Source organism: Ornithorhynchus anatinus, chromosome 2, assembly GCF_004115215.2.
Source record: "Ornithorhynchus anatinus isolate Pmale09 chromosome 2, mOrnAna1.pri.v4, whole genome shotgun sequence".
NCBI classification, from domain to species: Eukaryota; Metazoa; Chordata; class Mammalia; order Monotremata; family Ornithorhynchidae; genus Ornithorhynchus; species Ornithorhynchus anatinus.
The window spans coordinates 27,089,537-27,106,807 of NC_041729.1; the positions used below are offsets into that span (position 1 = coordinate 27,089,537).

Genomic DNA, 17,271 nt, shown 5'->3' on the forward strand with positions numbered 1-17,271 from the left:
TTATTATTATTATGAATAAAATGGGGATGAAGACTGCGAGCCCCACGGGGGACAGACAACCTGATAACCTTGTATCCCCCCAGCGCTTAGAACTGTGCTTGGCACATAGTAAGGGCTGAACAAATACCATCGTCTTCCCAAACTGAGCTTTCCCTTTTCCCTCTGCTCCCCCTCTACCTCCCCCTTCACCTCCCCTCAGCTAAAGCCCCCTTTTCCCCCCTTTCCCCCTGCTCCTCCGCCTCTCCCTTCCCCTCAGCACCGTGCTCGTCCGCTCATTTGTATATATTTTTTATTACCCTATTTATTTTGTTAATGAGACGTACATTCCCTCGATTCTCTTTATTGCTATCGTCTCAATGAGATGTCCATCCCCTTGATTCTATTTATTGCTACTGTTCTTGTCTGTCTGTCTCCCCCCTTTAGCCTGTAAATCCATCATGGGGCAGGGACTGTCTCTGTTACTGATTTGCCCATGGCAAGCGCTTAGTCCAGTGCTCTGCACATAGTAAGCGCTCAATAAATACTATTGAATGAATATGATTATTAGTCCAGTGCTCTGCACCTCGACTGAATGAATAAACGAATGAATGAATGGTGGGAGAGGCGGGCCTGGCCCAGGCCTGAGGTAACAACCACGGGGCCGGACACGTGACTGGGGAGGGCGGGGAGAGGGGCGGGCCGAAGTCACGTGATCCGGGCGGCGGACAGGTTCGTGGTAAAGGGTTCGAGGGGCCTGGGTCGCCTGCAGAGAGGGACAAGGGGGTGGGTATTTGCAGGAGGGATGCCCGAGGAATTTATTCCTTCCATAGTATTGATTGAGCGCTTACTAGGTGCAGAGCACTGGACTAAGCGCTTGGAATGGACAGTTGGGCAACAGAGAGACACCAGCCCGGCCCAGTGACGGGCTCACGGTCTAATGGGGGGAGACAGAAGGACAAAAGCAAGACACCTTAATCACCATAAATAGAATGACAGGGATGGACACCTCATTTGTAAAATAACTAGGGTAATAAATAATAAATACAAATGAACACAGGGCGGAGGGGAAGCGGGGAAAGGGGGCTTAGCAGAGGGGAGGTGAAGGGGGGAGCAGAGAGGGAGCAGAGGGAAAAGGGCAGGCTCAGTCTGGGAAGGCCTCCTGGAGGAGGTGAGCACTCAGTAGGGCTTGGAAGAGAGTTAGTTTGGCGGAGGTGAGGAGGGAGGACGTGGGCCGGGGATCGACGGCGGGATAGGTGTTGACGGGGGACGGCGAGGAGGTGGGCGGCAGAGGAGCGGAGCGTGCGGGGTGGGCGGTAGACTGGAAAGGGGGGGACAGAGAGGGAGGGGAGTGGCAGCGCCCTGGTGCGGGAGGGCCCCCCACCCCTATCATCTTGTCGCTCCTGACTCCTCTACCTGATCCCGGACAATCCCTGTCTCCAGCCTCGGTGACCTCTCGCTCTGGAGGGAGAGCAGCGAACCCCGCCCCACCACCGCAATGGAGACCTCTGCGAACACTTGGCGTGGGCTCCTGGACTCGGACGGTGAGGTTTGAGGATTGTCACCGTTGTCGAAGCGTCCATTCTGAGCGCTTAGTACAGAGCTCTGTGCCTAGTGAGTGCTCAATAAATACGATGGAGTGAGTTGAGCGAGTGACCTAGGCCCACGACATCGACGTGAATTTGACCGGCGCCGTTGACATCGGTGCCACCCCCGGGCTTACGGCCTTACCCCTTTCCCGTTCATCCCCTAGGAGAGGAGACCCTTCCGCACAACCGACCTCCTCCGACAGGAGATCAGAACACGCACTGGAGGAATAAGATGGGGTTTTGGTGAGCGATGAAGCGTTAAGGATTGGGGAAGGCATGGAGGGTACGGAGGGCCCCGGGGTGACCGAAGTCGGGGAGCCCTGGCGAGGACAGATGGGGGAGCGAGAGAAAGTTGTGGGGGGCGACAGAGGCAGGTAGAGGAGAATAAAATGAGGGCGGTGAAAAGACAGAGTCGGGCTGCAAAAGCCAACGGTAGGGGAACAAAGAAATGGGGCTTTTGGAGAGAGTTGGGGGCTCTGAGGGGAGCACTCACCTGAACCCGATCTTCTTTCCCGCCTCCTCCAGGATCCTTGGTCTGTGTAATAACTTCTCCTACGTCGTGATGCTCAGTGCTGCCCATGACATCCTCAGCCAACAGCGGGCCTCCCGGAACCACAGCCACGTAAGGGTCGCCCCTACTCCGACCTTCAGGAACTCAGAGGTCGTGCCTGATTCCTCTCTCTGGGAGTACCATCTCAGCTTCCCCCAGTAAAAAGAGTTTGGGAAATAACTCTCTTCTCCTCTCTCCCCCTTTTTCCTTCTCTAAATCTTTCCTAACCTCCGTGGAGCGGATCGAAAGGGGGTGGCCGGGAAGGTGGGTGGAAGAGGGAGGAGGTTCCGGGACCTCTTTTTTTCCTCTTCCAGGTGGAGCCAGTGACCCCTGCCCCCCACAGCAATAGCTCATCCCGTTTTGACTGCAACCCGGTGTCCACAGCTGTGAGTGTGTCCCCGAGCCCGTCTCCTCCGGTCCCCTTCTCTGATGTCCCGGGCAGTTGCGGGGGTTGGGTTGGTGTCATTTTTATCTCCTCTCCACAATTCTCCTCTGAGGGTGGGGGAGAAGTTGGCATCTTCCAGTCTCTGGAACTTCTCCCCCAAATCCCAAAGGGGCTTTGGGAGTACTTAGGGGTGGGAGTCTCACACTGTCTTCTTGCCCCAGGCAGTGCTTCTGGCGGACATTCTTCCCACCCTCTTCATCAAGCTGTTTGCACCTCTCGGTCTTCACCTGATGCCCTACAGGTCTGAGGAAAGGGAAGGAAGAAAGGCAGAGGGAGCTGGAAAGGGAGGAGCGATGTGGAGTGAAGGAGGGAAGGTCAGAGAGGATGGGATGCCGGGGCCTTGGAGGGGAAAGGGATTTAGGCAGGGACACAGCTTTGTGAGGACAAGGGGGGCCTTCAACTCCATGGGGTAGGCACCAAAGGGCTAGTAGCTCAGTTACCTCAGGTTTTTGGGCAGGATGGGCTGACAGCCCTGGGAGACAAGATATTGGCTCCGTCTTTATGTCCCCTGCCTAAAGGCCTTGGTTCTGCCCTGGAACCTGCAGGGCTTTCTCTGCACGTCCCACCGTGCCCCGGCTGGCCTGGGGGCTTGCTTTTCTCACATCCCGGGCCCGGAGCTCAGTGAGGGTATGCTGGACCCCCGTCCCCTGACCCCTTCTGGACCCCATCCTCGCCCCCTGCCTTTGCAGGCCTTTGTTGGTGTCTGGGCTCCCCGGCCACTCTGAGGGCTTTGTGGACCCCGAAGGGCCAGTTTGCCCAACTGCTGTGCCATTTCCAAGGTTTGGTCCTGCCACCCTTTACCACCATTTCCACCAGAAGACAGTGGAAATGGCACAGCAGTGGAGGATAAGTACCTCTTTCTCCTCCCTCCACCCCATCCTTCTTTCTCCCTCCCCCTTTTTCTGCCTTCCCTGCCATTTCCCCTCCTTTTACTTGCTTTCGTTACTTTTATTTTGATCCCTGCCCCTGTTTTACCTAACGCGTGCCTGACAACTTGTGTCACCTGCTAATGTAAGCTCACAGGGGCCTGGAGTTGACTCTTTGACTTCTGTAATATGTTCACCAGCACCCCAAACTGAATAAATGGCGTTACTGGTGTTGCTAATTCTATTCCCAGTCTTTTCTCTGGGCTTCGGCCCGGGCCGCTATGGTGGATCTGGTTAAGGGGCTTTTCTCACATCCCCACCGAGCCGGGGACCAACCGTAGAAAGTGCTGAACGCTGAAAGTCGCCCCCTCATAGCCTCACCCGAAGTTCAGCTTCTCGCTCAGTCCGACAAGGTGTAGGACCGGGGCCTGGGGGAAGCAGAGTGTCTCGGTGGATTGGAGATCTCGGTAACGGGTCGGACTTCATCACCTCGCTCTCTTCTCTTCCCAGTCCACGGATTCTCCTGTGTGGGGCCTGTGCTGCCGGCAGCTTCCTCCTCGTGGCCTTTTCCCAGGGAGTTGGGACCAGTCTTAGCGGTAAGGGCCCTGAGCGTGAAGAGCGAGGAAGGGAGAAGACGGAGAACGGTAGCCCCCAGTGTGACTTTAATCTTTAATCCTCAGGTGTTGTCTTGGCCAGCATCTCCTCAGGTCTGGGAGAGATCACCTTTCTTGCACTCACAGCCTTTTATCCCAGGTATGGGGGAGACGGGAAGGGTGTGGGAAGAGGAAAGGACGTGCGGAGGGAGAGGAAACAACCTGCGTGAGGAGGAGAGGAGAGGTGCTGACCTCCTCTCCTCCTCCGTCTTGCTTTCTCCCGCCCCAGGTCCGTGGTCTCCTGGTGGTCCTCGGGTACAGGAGGAGCAGGGTTGCTGGGAGCCCTGTCGTACCTGGGCCTGACTCAGGCTGGGCTCTCTCCCCGCCAGACGCTGCTCTCCATGCTAGGCCTCCCCATCGTCATGCTGGCTAGGTAAGACCCTCCCCGTCCCGGGGCCGCTGCGCAGGGGGGAGTTCTCGGGTTCTTGGGAGAGACGGCTCGGAAGGGAAGGAGGAGTTCATAGAGGGAAAAGCCCTCCGCCCTCTGCTCTTGCTCCTTCGTCCCAGCTATTACGTGCTGCTGATGAGCCCTCAAGGGGAGGGAGAGCCCGAAGCCTCATCCCGCCAACCACTCCTGGATGGCCAGGACCAAGAGCTCAGTAAGTACTTCTTTCCCCAGACCCTTCCCCTCCACCACTCGAGATCTCCCTCCCTCCCCTCCCTCCGGCCCCCCCGCTTTCCCTCTCCTGACTCTCCCTGCCTCCTCTCTCCCTGCAGGCCTCAACTCCAGCCCCACCCTTTCTTTCAAGGACAGGTGGAGCGTCTTCAAGGTATAGGAGAGCATTGTCTATGTTAAGCACTGGAGGGGCCAGCTGTGGGTGTCTCCTAAAATTGGGGCTGAGGAAATCTCATACCCGCCCCCCCCCCCCCCAAACCCACCCCCCACTCCCCTTTTCCCTGCCTCTCTTCCAGGGTCTGCTGCACTACCTGATCCCCCTGGCTATCGTTTATTTTGCTGAGTATTTCATCAACCAGGGACTGGTGAGTGAAGGTTGCAGAGGGAAACTGGGAATTGAAGGGAGGATGGACAGGTGGGCAGAGGAAGTGACCGCAGCAGGAGAGGAGGAGAGGAAACCGAAGGGGTGGAGCGGGCCGGGCCCTGAATGAAGGCTGGCGGGGACTCGTGTGACTTCTCCCTCTAATCCTCCCCGATCCCGGTTTTCCCCCTTCAGTTCGAGCTGCTCTTCTTCCGAAACTCATCTCTGAGCCACGCCCAGCAGTACCGCTGGTGAGAGCCGAGGGGAGTCGGGGGCGACCGGCAGGGATTTGGGCCCGGGATGGATGGCGGGGACCGAACTCCCCGAGGGATTGCGGTCGGCGAAAGTAGAGGAGGAAGGGGCCCTCTAACCTTGGTTCTGTCCTTGGGGCACGCCCCCAGGTACCAGATGCTCTACCAGGCCGGAGTCTTTGCCTCCCGCTCCTCCCTCCGCTGCTGCCGTGTCCGATACATCTGGGCTCTGGCTGTGTTGCAGGTACCGGGGTCCAGAGCCCCGCTAGTCTTTCTGCCCTTCCGATCCTGATAATTATAATAACGAATAATGATGGTATTTGTTAAGCGCTCACTATGTGCCAGGCACTGTTCTAAGCGCTGGCGTGGGTACAGGCGAATCGGGGGGGACGCAGTCCCTGTGCCATGTTGGACTCATAGTCTCAATGCCCATTGTACAGATGAAGTAACTGAGGCACAGAGAAGTGAAGTGACTTGCCCAGGGGCATACAGCAGACAAGCGGTGGAGCCGGGATTAGAACCCATGACCTTCTGACTCCCAGGACTCTATCCACCAGACCATGCTGTTTCCCACCTGATCCCACCTAATCTCCTACTTTCTGTTTCTTGTGGGACCAGGAATAAAAATAATAAGAATTATTATTATTACGGTATTTAAGTGCTTACTCTGTGCCAGGTACTGTGCTGACTGCTGAGGAGATTCAAGATAATCAGGCTGGACAATGTCCCTGTTCCACAGAGGGCTCTCGGTCGGAATCCCCATTTTACAGATGAGGTCAAGGCCCAGAGACATGAATTAACTTGTCCAGGATGGCACAGCAGACAAGTGGCGGAGCTGGGACGAGGACCCAGGTCCTCTGAATCCCAGGCCCGTGCTATTTCCAGGAGACCACGCTGCTTCAAACCTCCCCCCGGGTTATTCCCTGTCCCTCTTGGAATAGAAATCTCCTCCTTCCCCGTCCCTCCGATCCTCTTCACCTGTAGCTGCCACATCTGTGAATGCTGCGGCATTTCCATTTCTTCCCCTGTTTCCTCCCTCCTAAACACGGGTCTTCCTAACGTCGGATCTGCCCTTCCGCCTCTTCCAAGGCCTGGTGCGTCTCCTCCGGAGACCGCGGCGGCCACTCCTTCTTGTGAATCCAGAAAACGTTCTGGGTAACGCAGCATTGGGAAGGAGAGCATCTGCCCCACTCCGCCGAAATCAGGAATTAGCAAGACTTTCCAACAAGAGGAAAATCGTCTTAAGCCAGTAACGGTCAATTTAGCATCAAAGACCCAAATAATAGTTATAAATGGTATTTGTTTACTATGTGCCGAGCACTGTGCTAAATGCTGGGGTAGATACAAGATCAACAGATCGGACATAGTCCATGAGGTTCATAGTCTAATAATAATAATAATAATAATTTGGTATTTGTTAAGCGCTTACTATGTGCCAAGCACTGTTCTAAGCACTGGGTAGATACAAGGTAATCAGGTTGTCCCATGTGGGGCTCACAGTTTTAATCGCCATTTTCCAGATGAGGTAACTGAGGCACAGAGAAGTGAAGTGACTTGCCCAGAGTCACACAGCTGATAAGTGGCAGAGTCCGGATTAGAATCCACGACCTCTGACTCCCAAACCCGGGTTCTTTCCACTGAGCCACGCTGCTTCTCTAAGGAGGAAGGAGGGTGGGTAGGTCCCTTCATTCAATCGTATTCATTCATTTGATTGTATTTATTGAGCACTTACTGTGTGCAGAGCACCGTACTAAGCGCTTGGAATGTGTGTGCAGAGCATTGTACTAAGCCCTTGGAAAGTACAATTCGGAAACAAATAGCGACAACCCCTACCCACCAACGGGCTCACAGTCCAGAGGGGGGAAGACAGACAACAAAACAAAACAAGTCAACGGGCACTTATTTGACGGAAGAGAAAACGTCGGCACGGAGTGATTCGCCCTCGCTCCTACAGCAGACAAGTGGCAGAGCCAGAGTTGAACCCAGGTCTCCTGACTCCCAGACGTGTGCGCTCTCTCCACCAGGCCGGGCTGCCTCACGCTGCTCTGACTTCAGCGTCCGCCTCAATTTTATCGACTACTCTAAGTGAGCCGAGGCGGCCTAACTCACTGAAGGCAGTGTGCTAGGGGATTAAGCCTTCTCTTAAAGGGGGATAATTGAAATCCCTAAAAGGGACCGAGACGCGAATCTTGCGCTGAATTTAATGGCACCAGTGAGTATTCTAATCCCGCCAAGGATAAGAATAGTTCAGATCGCGGTTTTAAATGCAGAGACCTCAGAGAGAACACAGAGACTGGACCGGCTTGGTGCTAAACGAGCTTCGGCTTGCGGTAGCGTCAAGTTCCCAGGTCCCTCTCTGTTCGCCGGGTTTTGCGGCGTTAACGCCCAGATCTTCCCCTCACGGCCTCGGCCCTTGGGGTCCTCTTGTCAGCTCCTTCGTTTGAATGAGCGGGAGGTTTTCCAGTTAACCCAGCAGTGGAAGTAGAATCTGCCACAAGGCCTCGTTTATATTCAGATTTATTCGGGGCCTCAGACTTAATGACCCCGGTAAGGCGCGTTGTCAGATGCAGCTTGGAGCGACAACCTGCTTCTCCCCAAGCTCGCTTCTCCTCAGATTAAAAGTCGATAAAGAACGCATCCAAGAGGTCTTGCTCCTCTGATCTTGTGACCCTCTCACGTGAACTTCTGAGTGCAGTCTGATTGCCCACCGTTAGCATAAATATTTACATAAATACCATAAATACTTTTGGCCTTTAAGCTCTTGGGCTTTACGGAGTCTGGCACGTCTACCTGTTAGAGGTTGTCAAGCGCTTCCTGCGGTATACTCTCCTCAGTGGGTATTTAACAAATTCCTGTACTCTTCTCCGTGTACCAGTGAGCTGAGTGGCCACTCTCATCCTCTCAGCCTCATATGCCAGAGAAGCGGCGTGACCCAGTGGACGGAGCACCGGCCTGGGAGTCAGAAGGACCTGGGTTCTAATCCCCGCTCCGCCGCTTGTACGTCGGAGTGTGAGCCACGTCTCTGTGCCTCAGTTGCCTCATCTGTACAAGGGGGTTTAAGACTGTGAGCCCCAAGTGGGACAGGGACTGGTGTCCAACCTGATTACCTCGTATCTACCCCAGGGCTTAATTCAGAGTGTGGCACATAGTAAGCACTCAAGTACCACAATTATTATTATATATATATAATAATAACCGTTCTGGGTCGTCAGTCCTCTCTAATTGTATTGTACTCTGCGATGTACTTGGCACAGGGTCTTGCACCCGTGACTGATTTCCTCATCCTTCCCCCCATTTTTTCCCAGTGCCTGAATATGGGATTCCTGCTGTTGGCCGTCTGGTTTGGCTTTCTTCCCAACATCTACCTCGTCTTCCTGCTCATTCTGTATGAAGGTCTCCTGGGGGGCGCGGCCTACGTCAACACCTTCCACCATATTGCCCTGGAGGTCAGTGGATCTGAAGGGGAGCGGAAGGCGACGGAGGGGAAGGGGCTGATCGATCATTTCACTGTATTTATTGAGCGCTTACTGTGTGCAGAGCACTGTACTAAGTGCTCGGGAGAGTATACAATACAACAGAGTTGGTGGACACGTTCCCTGCCCACAGTGAGCTTAGGGTCTAGAGGGGGACTGAGAAGGGGGGCCTGCGGTTATTGTGGCTGTACCCCAAGGCAGTGTGGGCCCCTGCCTCAGCTGCTGGATTCCTCCCCGATTCCCAACCGTGGGGAAAAGTTGCGGAGGATCTTCCGCTCCCCTTGGAGCCCCGGGGAGGGCCCTGGAAGCCCCAGGCCGTGGCAGGCAGTCCCGGGACCCGCTTCTTGCCACGTCGAACCCTTGTTCTGGGCCCCGCGCGGTGCCCTGCGGCCTCCTTCCCCACGTGAGAGGCATCTCCCCAGCCGCTGACTTGGTCACGGCCGGGTGCCCGTGGACACGGGCAGAGGAGGAGGAAGAAGGGCGGAATGCGGTGGAGGGACAGAGGAGGAGCCGAAGGGAAGAATGGAGATTGGGGCAAAGTGACTTGTCCTCTGATCCTTTCCTTCAGAGCCAGGATGAGCATCGAGAGTTTGCCATGGCAACGGCCTGCATCGCGGACACCTTGGGCATCTCCCTGTCGGGGGCCCTCGCCCTCCCCCTGCACGACTTCCTTTGCCGGCTACCCTGAACGTGACCCTCGAGGACTCTCCCCGGGGACACGTCAACTGGAGGATGTGAGATACCCGCATCTCACAATAGCTAGTTCCACGGTGACGGGGGCCCCGCCGACCCTATGGACCCTATAGACTTGACCTCTTCAGCAGGTGCCTGGAGGGACGAGCTAGTGGCCGGCAGGGACTTGTCAAATGATTCCCACCCCCACCTCAAGCTGGTCTTGGGGAAGGACACTACCTATAGTCTCCCGCTAAGGAGTTATTTTTATCACTTATTTCCCTTCCTATTTGGTTTTGGGTTTTTTTTAGTGACAGTCGATTGCTCTCAGGGTCAGGGAGAAGAGACGGAGATTATACCGGACAGGGAGAAAGTCCACTTGGGAGCCGGGGGGGTGAGATAAAGAAACGGGATGGACCAAGATGCCAAGTCACTAAGCAGGCGGATTGCAGAGTCCAGAGGGCAGGAGGTGACTTGGAGGGGCGGGATGCCTCCTGGGGAAGATGCCTCTCCGCCCTGAGCTCCGGTTGTCTGCGTGCTGCCCCGTCCTGACACCTGCAGTTCCTAATGGGGGCCTTCGTCCTCCTGGCCCCTCAAACTCCTCCCGCTCTCTCTCCGGAAGGAAAACGGGTCTGGGAGCAGCCAGCTGCCGGACTTTCCCATGTCAGGAGACCCCGTTCTTCCGGCTGAGATCCCGTCCGTGGTTCGCGGGGAGGAACGATGGGTGGGCCACGGGCCCGCGCAGAATGTCGAAATGAAATGATTGCTCACAGGGAGATTGGGGAAGCAGGGCCTGATGAGGAATCACAAAGTGCAATGGTCTGCACACAGTAAGCACTCAATAAATATCACTGACTTAAAAAATTGGCTCAGCGCTCTCTGTGACTGGATGCGCCCTGCACGGGCTTCTATTACGGTTAATGTTTTTACTCATTCATATTTGGTGGAAGTTCCTTAACTCTAGAATTGGGACAAGGGGTCGGAAGAGGTGTGGCCTGGTGGATAGAGCACAGGCCTGGAAGTCAGAAGGACCTGAGTTCTACTCCTGGCTTTTCCACTTGTCTGCTGTGTGATCTTGGGCAAGTCACTTCACTTCTCCATACCTCAGTTGCCTCATCTGTAAAACGGAGATTAAGACTGGAAGTCTCTTGTGGGATAAGGGACCGGGTCCAACCCGATTAGCTTGTATCTCTCCCAGTGCTTGGAACGCAGAAATGGCTTTACTTTATGCCTTCTTTGGAGAAACAGCGTGGCTCAGTGGAAAGAGCATGGGCTGGGGAGTCGGAGGTCATAGGTTCGAATCCCGGCCCTGCCACTTGTCAGCTGTGTGACTGTGGGCAAGTCACTTCACCTCTCTGTGCCTCAGTGACCTCATCTGAAAATGGGGATTAACTGTGAGCCTCACGTGGGACAACCTGATTACCCCGTATCTCCCCCAGCGCTTAGAACAGTGCTCTGCACAAGTAAGCGCTTAACAAATACCAACATTATTATTCCTAGAGCTTAGTCAAGTGTGCCGCACGAAGTAGGTGCTCAACAAATGTTAGCCAGGCCGTTGTTTCTCCTTGGCAGGGGCGTTTTCAGGTTGTCCCCTACTGATAGCATCATGAAGTGTGGATAGACTGACCTTCTTCCAAGGCGGGGGTCTCTCTTTGAGGGGTCTGGCCTTTGCAGAGCGATCCTCCCAGCGCGTAGGACAAGTGCGGTCATTAAAATGACCCCAGCTTTACCCTCCCACGGAAGCAGAGGGCAGGGGCAACCCCTTCTAGACTGTAAGCTCATTGTGGGCAGGGAATGTGTCTGTTTATTATTGTATTGTGCTCTCCCGAGTGCTGAGTACAGTGCTTTGCACACAGTAAGTGCTCAATAAATATGATTGAATGAATATCTGTTTTATTCTTAGAATGTACTCTCCCAAGCACTTAATAATAATAATAATAATAATAATAATAATAATGATGGCATTTGTTAAGCGCATAGTATGTGTCAAGCACAGATCTAAGCTCTGGGGTAAATACAAGCTAATCAGGTTGGACAGAGTCCCTGTCCCACATGGGGCTCCCAGTCTTCGTCCCCATTTTACAGATGAGACAACTGAAGCCCAGAGAAATGAAGTGACTTGCCCAAGGTGACACAACAGACAACTGGCCGAGCCGGGAGTAGAACCCAGGTCCTTCTGACTCCCAGGCCTGGGCTGTCTCCACTAGGCCACGCTGCTTAGTACAGTGCTCTGCACACAGCCCTCAGTAGATATGATTGACTGAAAAACTGACGTCCTCTAGACCGTCAGCTTGTTACGGGCAGGGAACGTGCCTGCTATTCTTAGTATTGTACTCTCCCGGGCACTTAGTACAGTGCTTTGCATATAGTAAGGGCTCAATAAATATCATTGATTGATTTAGCGATCGATTGATCGATTGTTCTGGCCCCCATGAGGCCTCACACTCCCTCCCTTGGCTGCTCAGGTCCATGTGGTACCTTGTCTGTGACCTCCTGACTTCTCTTCCACTAGGCAATCTGCCATTTCACCCTGGCTCCGGGCTAGCACCGCTCGGCTGGCCTCCCGACACCGAAGCCTCCACGTGTCCTGGGTTGAATTTATCATCTTTTTCTCCCCTTCCAACCTCGCTGCCTAACACCACCGCCTCCCTGTCCCTGAAGCCCACAGCACCGGTGTTACCTTGCTGCCATTTATCGCTCACATTCGATCAACCGCCAATTTTTTTTCTTAATATGTTTGTTAAGCGCTTACGATGTGCCAGGCACAGCATTAAAGCACCGGGGCGTTATACAAGCCAATCAGATTGGACACAGTCTATGTCCCACATGGGGCTCACAGTTTTAATCCCCATTTTTTACGGATGAGGTAACAGGCGCAGACGAGGTAAGTGAATTGCCCAAGGTCACACAGCAGACAAGGTCACCCAGCAAATGCTTAGAGAAGCGGCACGGCCGAGGGGATAGGGCACGGGCCTGCGAGTCAGAAGGACCTGGATTCTAGTCCCGGTTCTGCCACTTGTCTGCTGTGTGACCTTGGGCAAATCACTTCACTTCTCTGTGCCTCAGTTCCCTCATCTATAAAATGGGGATGAAAACTGTGAGCTCCACGTGGGACGTGGACTGTGTCCAACCTGATTACTTTGTATCTACCCCAGCACTCAGCTCAGTGCCTGGCACATTGTAAGTACTTACCAAATACAATAAAAAATAAAATAAAAAAGGAACATGGACTGTCACTGTGCTATTCCTACCGCTGAAGACATTACATTCTGCGGGCACTCAGTAAATATCGTTTCTGTTACTACTGTGGTGCCGTTTTTCTTAATATATGCCTTCCCCAGATGGAGAAGCCCACCAGCCTTTCAAGAAATATTAATAATGATGGTATTTGTTAAGCGCTTACTCTGCGCCAAGCACTGTTCTAAGTGCTGGGGTAGATACATCGTAATCAGGTTGTCCCACGTGGGGCTCACAGTCCTCATCCCCATTTTACAGATGAGGTAACTGAGGCACAGAGAAGTTAAGCGACTTGCCCAAAGTCACACCGCTGGCAAGCGGCGGAGCCGGAATTAGAACCCATGACCTCTGACTCCCAAGCCAAGATATCCGGGTCCTGTAATGAAAGCTTCCAACTAGAAGCTGATTGACTGCTGCACCGGGAAGCCGGGGGAGAATGGGGGCAAACTTCTGCTCTTCATCCTGCTTTTCATCACACAGATCGAGAGCTGGCATCGCTCAGTCAATCCATCAGTGGTATTTCTTGAGTGCTTACCATGTGCACATACATATAGGCACTTCTCCCCCCTTCAGGACCACGAGCCCGTTGTTGTGTTGGGATTGTCTCTTATCTGTTGCCAGATCGTTCTTTCCGAGAGCTTAGTACAACGCTCGGCACACAGTAATAATAATAATAATGTTGGTATTTGGTAAGTGCTTACTATGTGCAGAGCACCGTTCTAAGCGCTGGGGGAGATGCAGGGTCATCAGGTTGTCCCACATGAGGCTCCCAGTCTTCATCCCCATTTTACAGATGAGGGAACTGAGGCACAGAGAAGTTAAGTGACTTGCCCAAAGTCACACAGCTGACAGGTGGTGGAGCTGGGATTTGAACCCACGACCTCCGACTCCCAAGCCCAGGTTCTTTCCACTGAGCCACGCTGCAGTAAGCGCTCAATAAATACGATTGAATGAATGAATGAATGAATGAATGAATGTACAGAGCTCAGTACTAGGCACTTGGAAGAGAACAATCCAACAGATTTAATCGCACCAGTGATAAGATCTGAGGAACTGGGCCGCTAGTTTGCCTGGGTCTTTATAACAATAATAATAATAATGTTGGTATTTGTTAAGTGCTTACTATGTGCAGAGCACTGTTCTAAGCGTTGGGAGAGATACAGGGTAATCAGGTTGTCCCACGTGAGGCTCACAGTTAATCCCCATTTTACAGATGAGGTAACCGAGGCACAGAGAAGTGAAGTGACTTGCCCAGTCACACAGCTGACAAGTGACAGAGCCGGAATTCGAACCCATGACCTCTGACTCTCAAGCCCAGGCTCTTTCCACTGAGCCACGCTGCTTCTTTATCCCCTTTCACTAACCAACAGTCAACTCTAATATGTATGTTTTTATTTATACCCATTCTCCCAACAGGTGTGTGTAGATGTGATTTTTAAAATGGTATTTATTAAGCCCTTACTAAGTGCCAGGCACTTTACTAAGCGCTGGGCTAGATAGAATCTAGTCAGGTTGGATACCATCCCTGTCCCACATGGGGCTCCCGGTCTTAGCCCTCATTTTACAGTTGAGGTAACTGAGGTACAGAGAAGTGAAGTGACTGGACCAAGGTCACACAGCCGCCACGTGCCAGAGCCGGGATTAGAACCAGGTCCTTCTGATTCCTAGGCCTGTGCTCTCTCCCCTAGGCCGTGCTGTTTCTCTTCATTTTTCTGGCAAGTCATTTCACTTCTCTGTGCCTCCATTTCCTCAACTGCGAAATGGGGATCCAACACTTGTTCTCCCTCCTACTTAGACTGTAAACCTCATGTGGGACAGGGACCGTATCCGGTCTGATTAACTCATATCTACCCCAGCGCTTTGAGCAGCGCTTAACATGTAGGAAGTGCTGAACAAATACCATAATAAACAAACAAACAAGGAATGGCCTTTACTGTCGCCGGGACTTGGTTCCTACCCTTTCAGCGGCACGTTCAACTCGCAGGTGAATTTTACCGCTAATGGCGTCTTCGTTCATTCATTCAAACATATTTATTAGGCTCTTACTCTGTGCAAAGGACTGTACTAAGCGCTTGGGAGAGTACACTCTCACAATAAATCCCCAGACATTCCCTACCCACAGTGAGGTCACAGTTTTCTTTGAGTTAGAAGGCTACGAGTGCTCGATAAATATGACTATTCCCTTCGCCAACTAAGTGAGTCTCACAGAGAACGACTCCTCCCGGTACTGAGAATGACTGATGGTCACTTTGCCGTCCTAGGAACGTGCATGGAAGCGGAAGGCCCGTTGCTGTTATGTTGGGCATAAATTAGATCATTTGTACAACTGGTTACTGTGATTCCCCAAAGGCTACCCGAAGAGGAATAGGAGAGGTAAGGGACCAAGGAGATGGAAGAGCTGAACACTTCTGTTCTTACACGGAGTGAGTTGTCGACACTCGCTGTCTCCAGTTTGTCTCCTCTAGTTCTCTCCTTGCCCCCCTCCAATCTGGCCTCTGCTCCCTGCCCAGAAACCGCCCTCTCAAAGGTCACCGGTGATCTCCTTCTTGCCAAATCCAACGGCCTCTCCTCCGACCTAACCCTCCTCGACCTCTCCGCCGCCTCCGACGCGGTCAACCGCCCCCCTCTCCCGGAGCTATTATCCAATCTCAGCTTCGCTGACGCCGTCCTCATCTGGTTCTCCTCCTATCTCTCCGGTCGCTCATTTTCACTCTCTTTCACCGGCTCCTCCTCTGCCTCCCACCCCCTGACTGTGGAGGGGCCCCACGGCTCAGTTTTGGGTCCCTTTCTATTCTCCATCTACTCCCATTCCCTCGGAGAACTCATTCACTCCTACAGCTTCACCTACCATCTCTGTGCAGTTGCTTCCCAAATCTCCATCACCGGCCCTGATCGGTCACCTCTGCAGCCTCTCATTTCTTCCTCCGTACGCTCGTTGTGGGCAACAATGTGTCTAGCAGCTGTTGTTTTGTACTCTCCCAGGTGCTTAGTACAGTGCTCTGCACACAGTAAACATTCAATGAATATGACTGATTGATTACACTTTATCTAATCTGACAGGAAGTACTGTGCCCACACATAGTAAATACAATTATTGTTAAAAAGGAGGATGGGGGAGATATGACCGATTGATTACACTTTATCCACCCTAACACAAAATACTGCCCCGACACTTAGTAAATACAATTATTGTTAAAAAGGAGGATGGGGGAGATATGACTGATTTATTATACTTTATCTACCCTAACACAAAGTACTGTGCCGGACACAGAGTAAATACAATTATTGTTAAAAAGGAGGATGGGGGAGATATGACTGATTGGTTACACTTTATCTACCCTAACAAAAGGTACTGTGCCCGGCACATAGTAAATACAATTATTGTTAAAAAGGAGTATGAGGGAGAACCCAAACCTCCAAGTGGTGTTATTTACTGAGGATCTACAGGGTGCGAATACTGTACCGAGTGGCCTCCAGAAGCTCACAGTCCAGTGGAGACGGATGAAAATCATCCACGGACAGTGAGCACAAGAGGAAAAACTGGGATAAAATAGGGAAGTAGCACCGATAGGCCAGTGCTAAGCCAGGCCAAGTGGCTGAGAGGATTGGAGCCATCGCTCTCTCTTTTTTAAATGTTGTTAAGTGTTTACTAAACGCCAAACGTTATACTAGGCGTTTGAGTAGATCCAGAATAATCAGACTGAACCCAGTTCCTGTCCCACATGGGACTCACACCTTAATCCCCATTTTACAGATGAGGTAATTGAAGCCAGAGAAATCAAGTGACCTGTGTAAGGTCACACAGCAGACAACTTGTCTATCAACACTGTGATGCTGTTCTCTCCCAAAGGCTTAGAATGGTGTTCTGCATGCAGTAAGCACTCAGGAAATACTGTCGATCGACTGACGAGTGGCGGAGCTGGACTGTAAACTGTAAGCTCGTTAGGGGCAGGGAAGGCATCTGTTGTCCTGTTGTAGTCTCCCAAGCTCTTAGTACAGTGCTCTGCACTCAGAAAGCTCTCAATAAATGTCATTGATTGACCGACTGAATTAGAACCCAGGTTCTCCGACCCCCAGGCCCGAGCTCTTTGCATCAGGCCACGGTGCTCCCCACAAGGCTCCAGAATGTCTCAGTGAGCCTCCGTTCCCTGAACGTACTGGGTCCCTCGAGAGCTGAGCAGAACAGGTGCTTAGTACAGTGCTCTGCATACAGTAAGCGCTCAATAAATACAATTGAATTAATGAATAATACTGTTGGTATTTGTTAAGCGCTTACTACGTGCAAAGCACTGTTCTAAGCACTGGGGTAAATACAGGGTAATTGGGTTGTCCCACGTGAGGCTCACAATTAATCCTCATTTTACAGATGAGGTAACTGAGGCACAGAGAAGTTAAATGACTTGCCCACAGACACACACAGTCACAGTCCCAAGAGGCAGAGTCGGAATTCGAACCCATGACCTCTGACTCCCAAGCCCGGGCTCTTTCCACTGAGCCACGCTGCTTCTCTAATGAATGAAAGGTGGCCTGGGCTGCCCTGGGGTGGCTGCCCAGCTCGCGGGTCAGGTGATTCCTGCTGCAT

The 17,271-nt window shown here is 52.7% G+C and overlaps 1 protein-coding gene across 2 annotated transcripts; it reads left to right on the plus strand.

The window, feature by feature from the left end:
- The first annotated feature begins 674 nt into the window (after positions 1-674).
- On the plus strand, positions 675-10,329 carry CLN3 (CLN3 lysosomal/endosomal transmembrane protein, battenin). Of its 2 annotated transcripts, XM_029058785.2 has the most exons (16): positions 675-708; positions 1,420-1,520; positions 1,730-1,808; positions 2,091-2,187; positions 2,430-2,501; positions 2,722-2,801; positions 3,937-4,022; positions 4,107-4,179; positions 4,309-4,452; positions 4,587-4,678; positions 4,797-4,849; positions 4,992-5,060; positions 5,252-5,307; positions 5,458-5,551; positions 8,613-8,753; positions 9,349-10,329. In XM_029058785.2, the coding sequence occupies exons 2-16, from the start codon at positions 1,475-1,477 to the stop codon at positions 9,466-9,468; spliced, it is 1,302 nt and encodes a 433-aa protein (XP_028914618.1). In that variant the 5' UTR covers positions 675-708; positions 1,420-1,474; the 3' UTR covers positions 9,469-10,329. The 2 variants fall into 2 exon arrangements, with proteins under 2 accessions (XP_028914618.1, XP_039766769.1); XM_039910835.1 differs by lacking the exon at positions 675-708 and having other exon boundaries at positions 1,422-1,590.
- Positions 10,330-17,271: the final 6,942 nt, after the last annotated feature.

Bases quoted from the DNA above. Each gene is read 5' to 3' on its own strand.
- CLN3 (XM_029058785.2), top strand. From the start codon at position 1,475: ATGGAGACCTCTGCGAACACTTGGCGTGGGCTCCTGGACTCGGACG. The intron at 2,188-2,429 runs GTAAGGGTCGCC...TTCCTCTTCCAG, and splicing joins CCTCCCGGAACCACAGCCAC to GTGGAGCCAGTGACCCCTGC. The intron at 2,502-2,721 runs GTGAGTGTGTCC...TTCTTGCCCCAG, and splicing joins GCAACCCGGTGTCCACAGCT to GCAGTGCTTCTGGCGGACAT.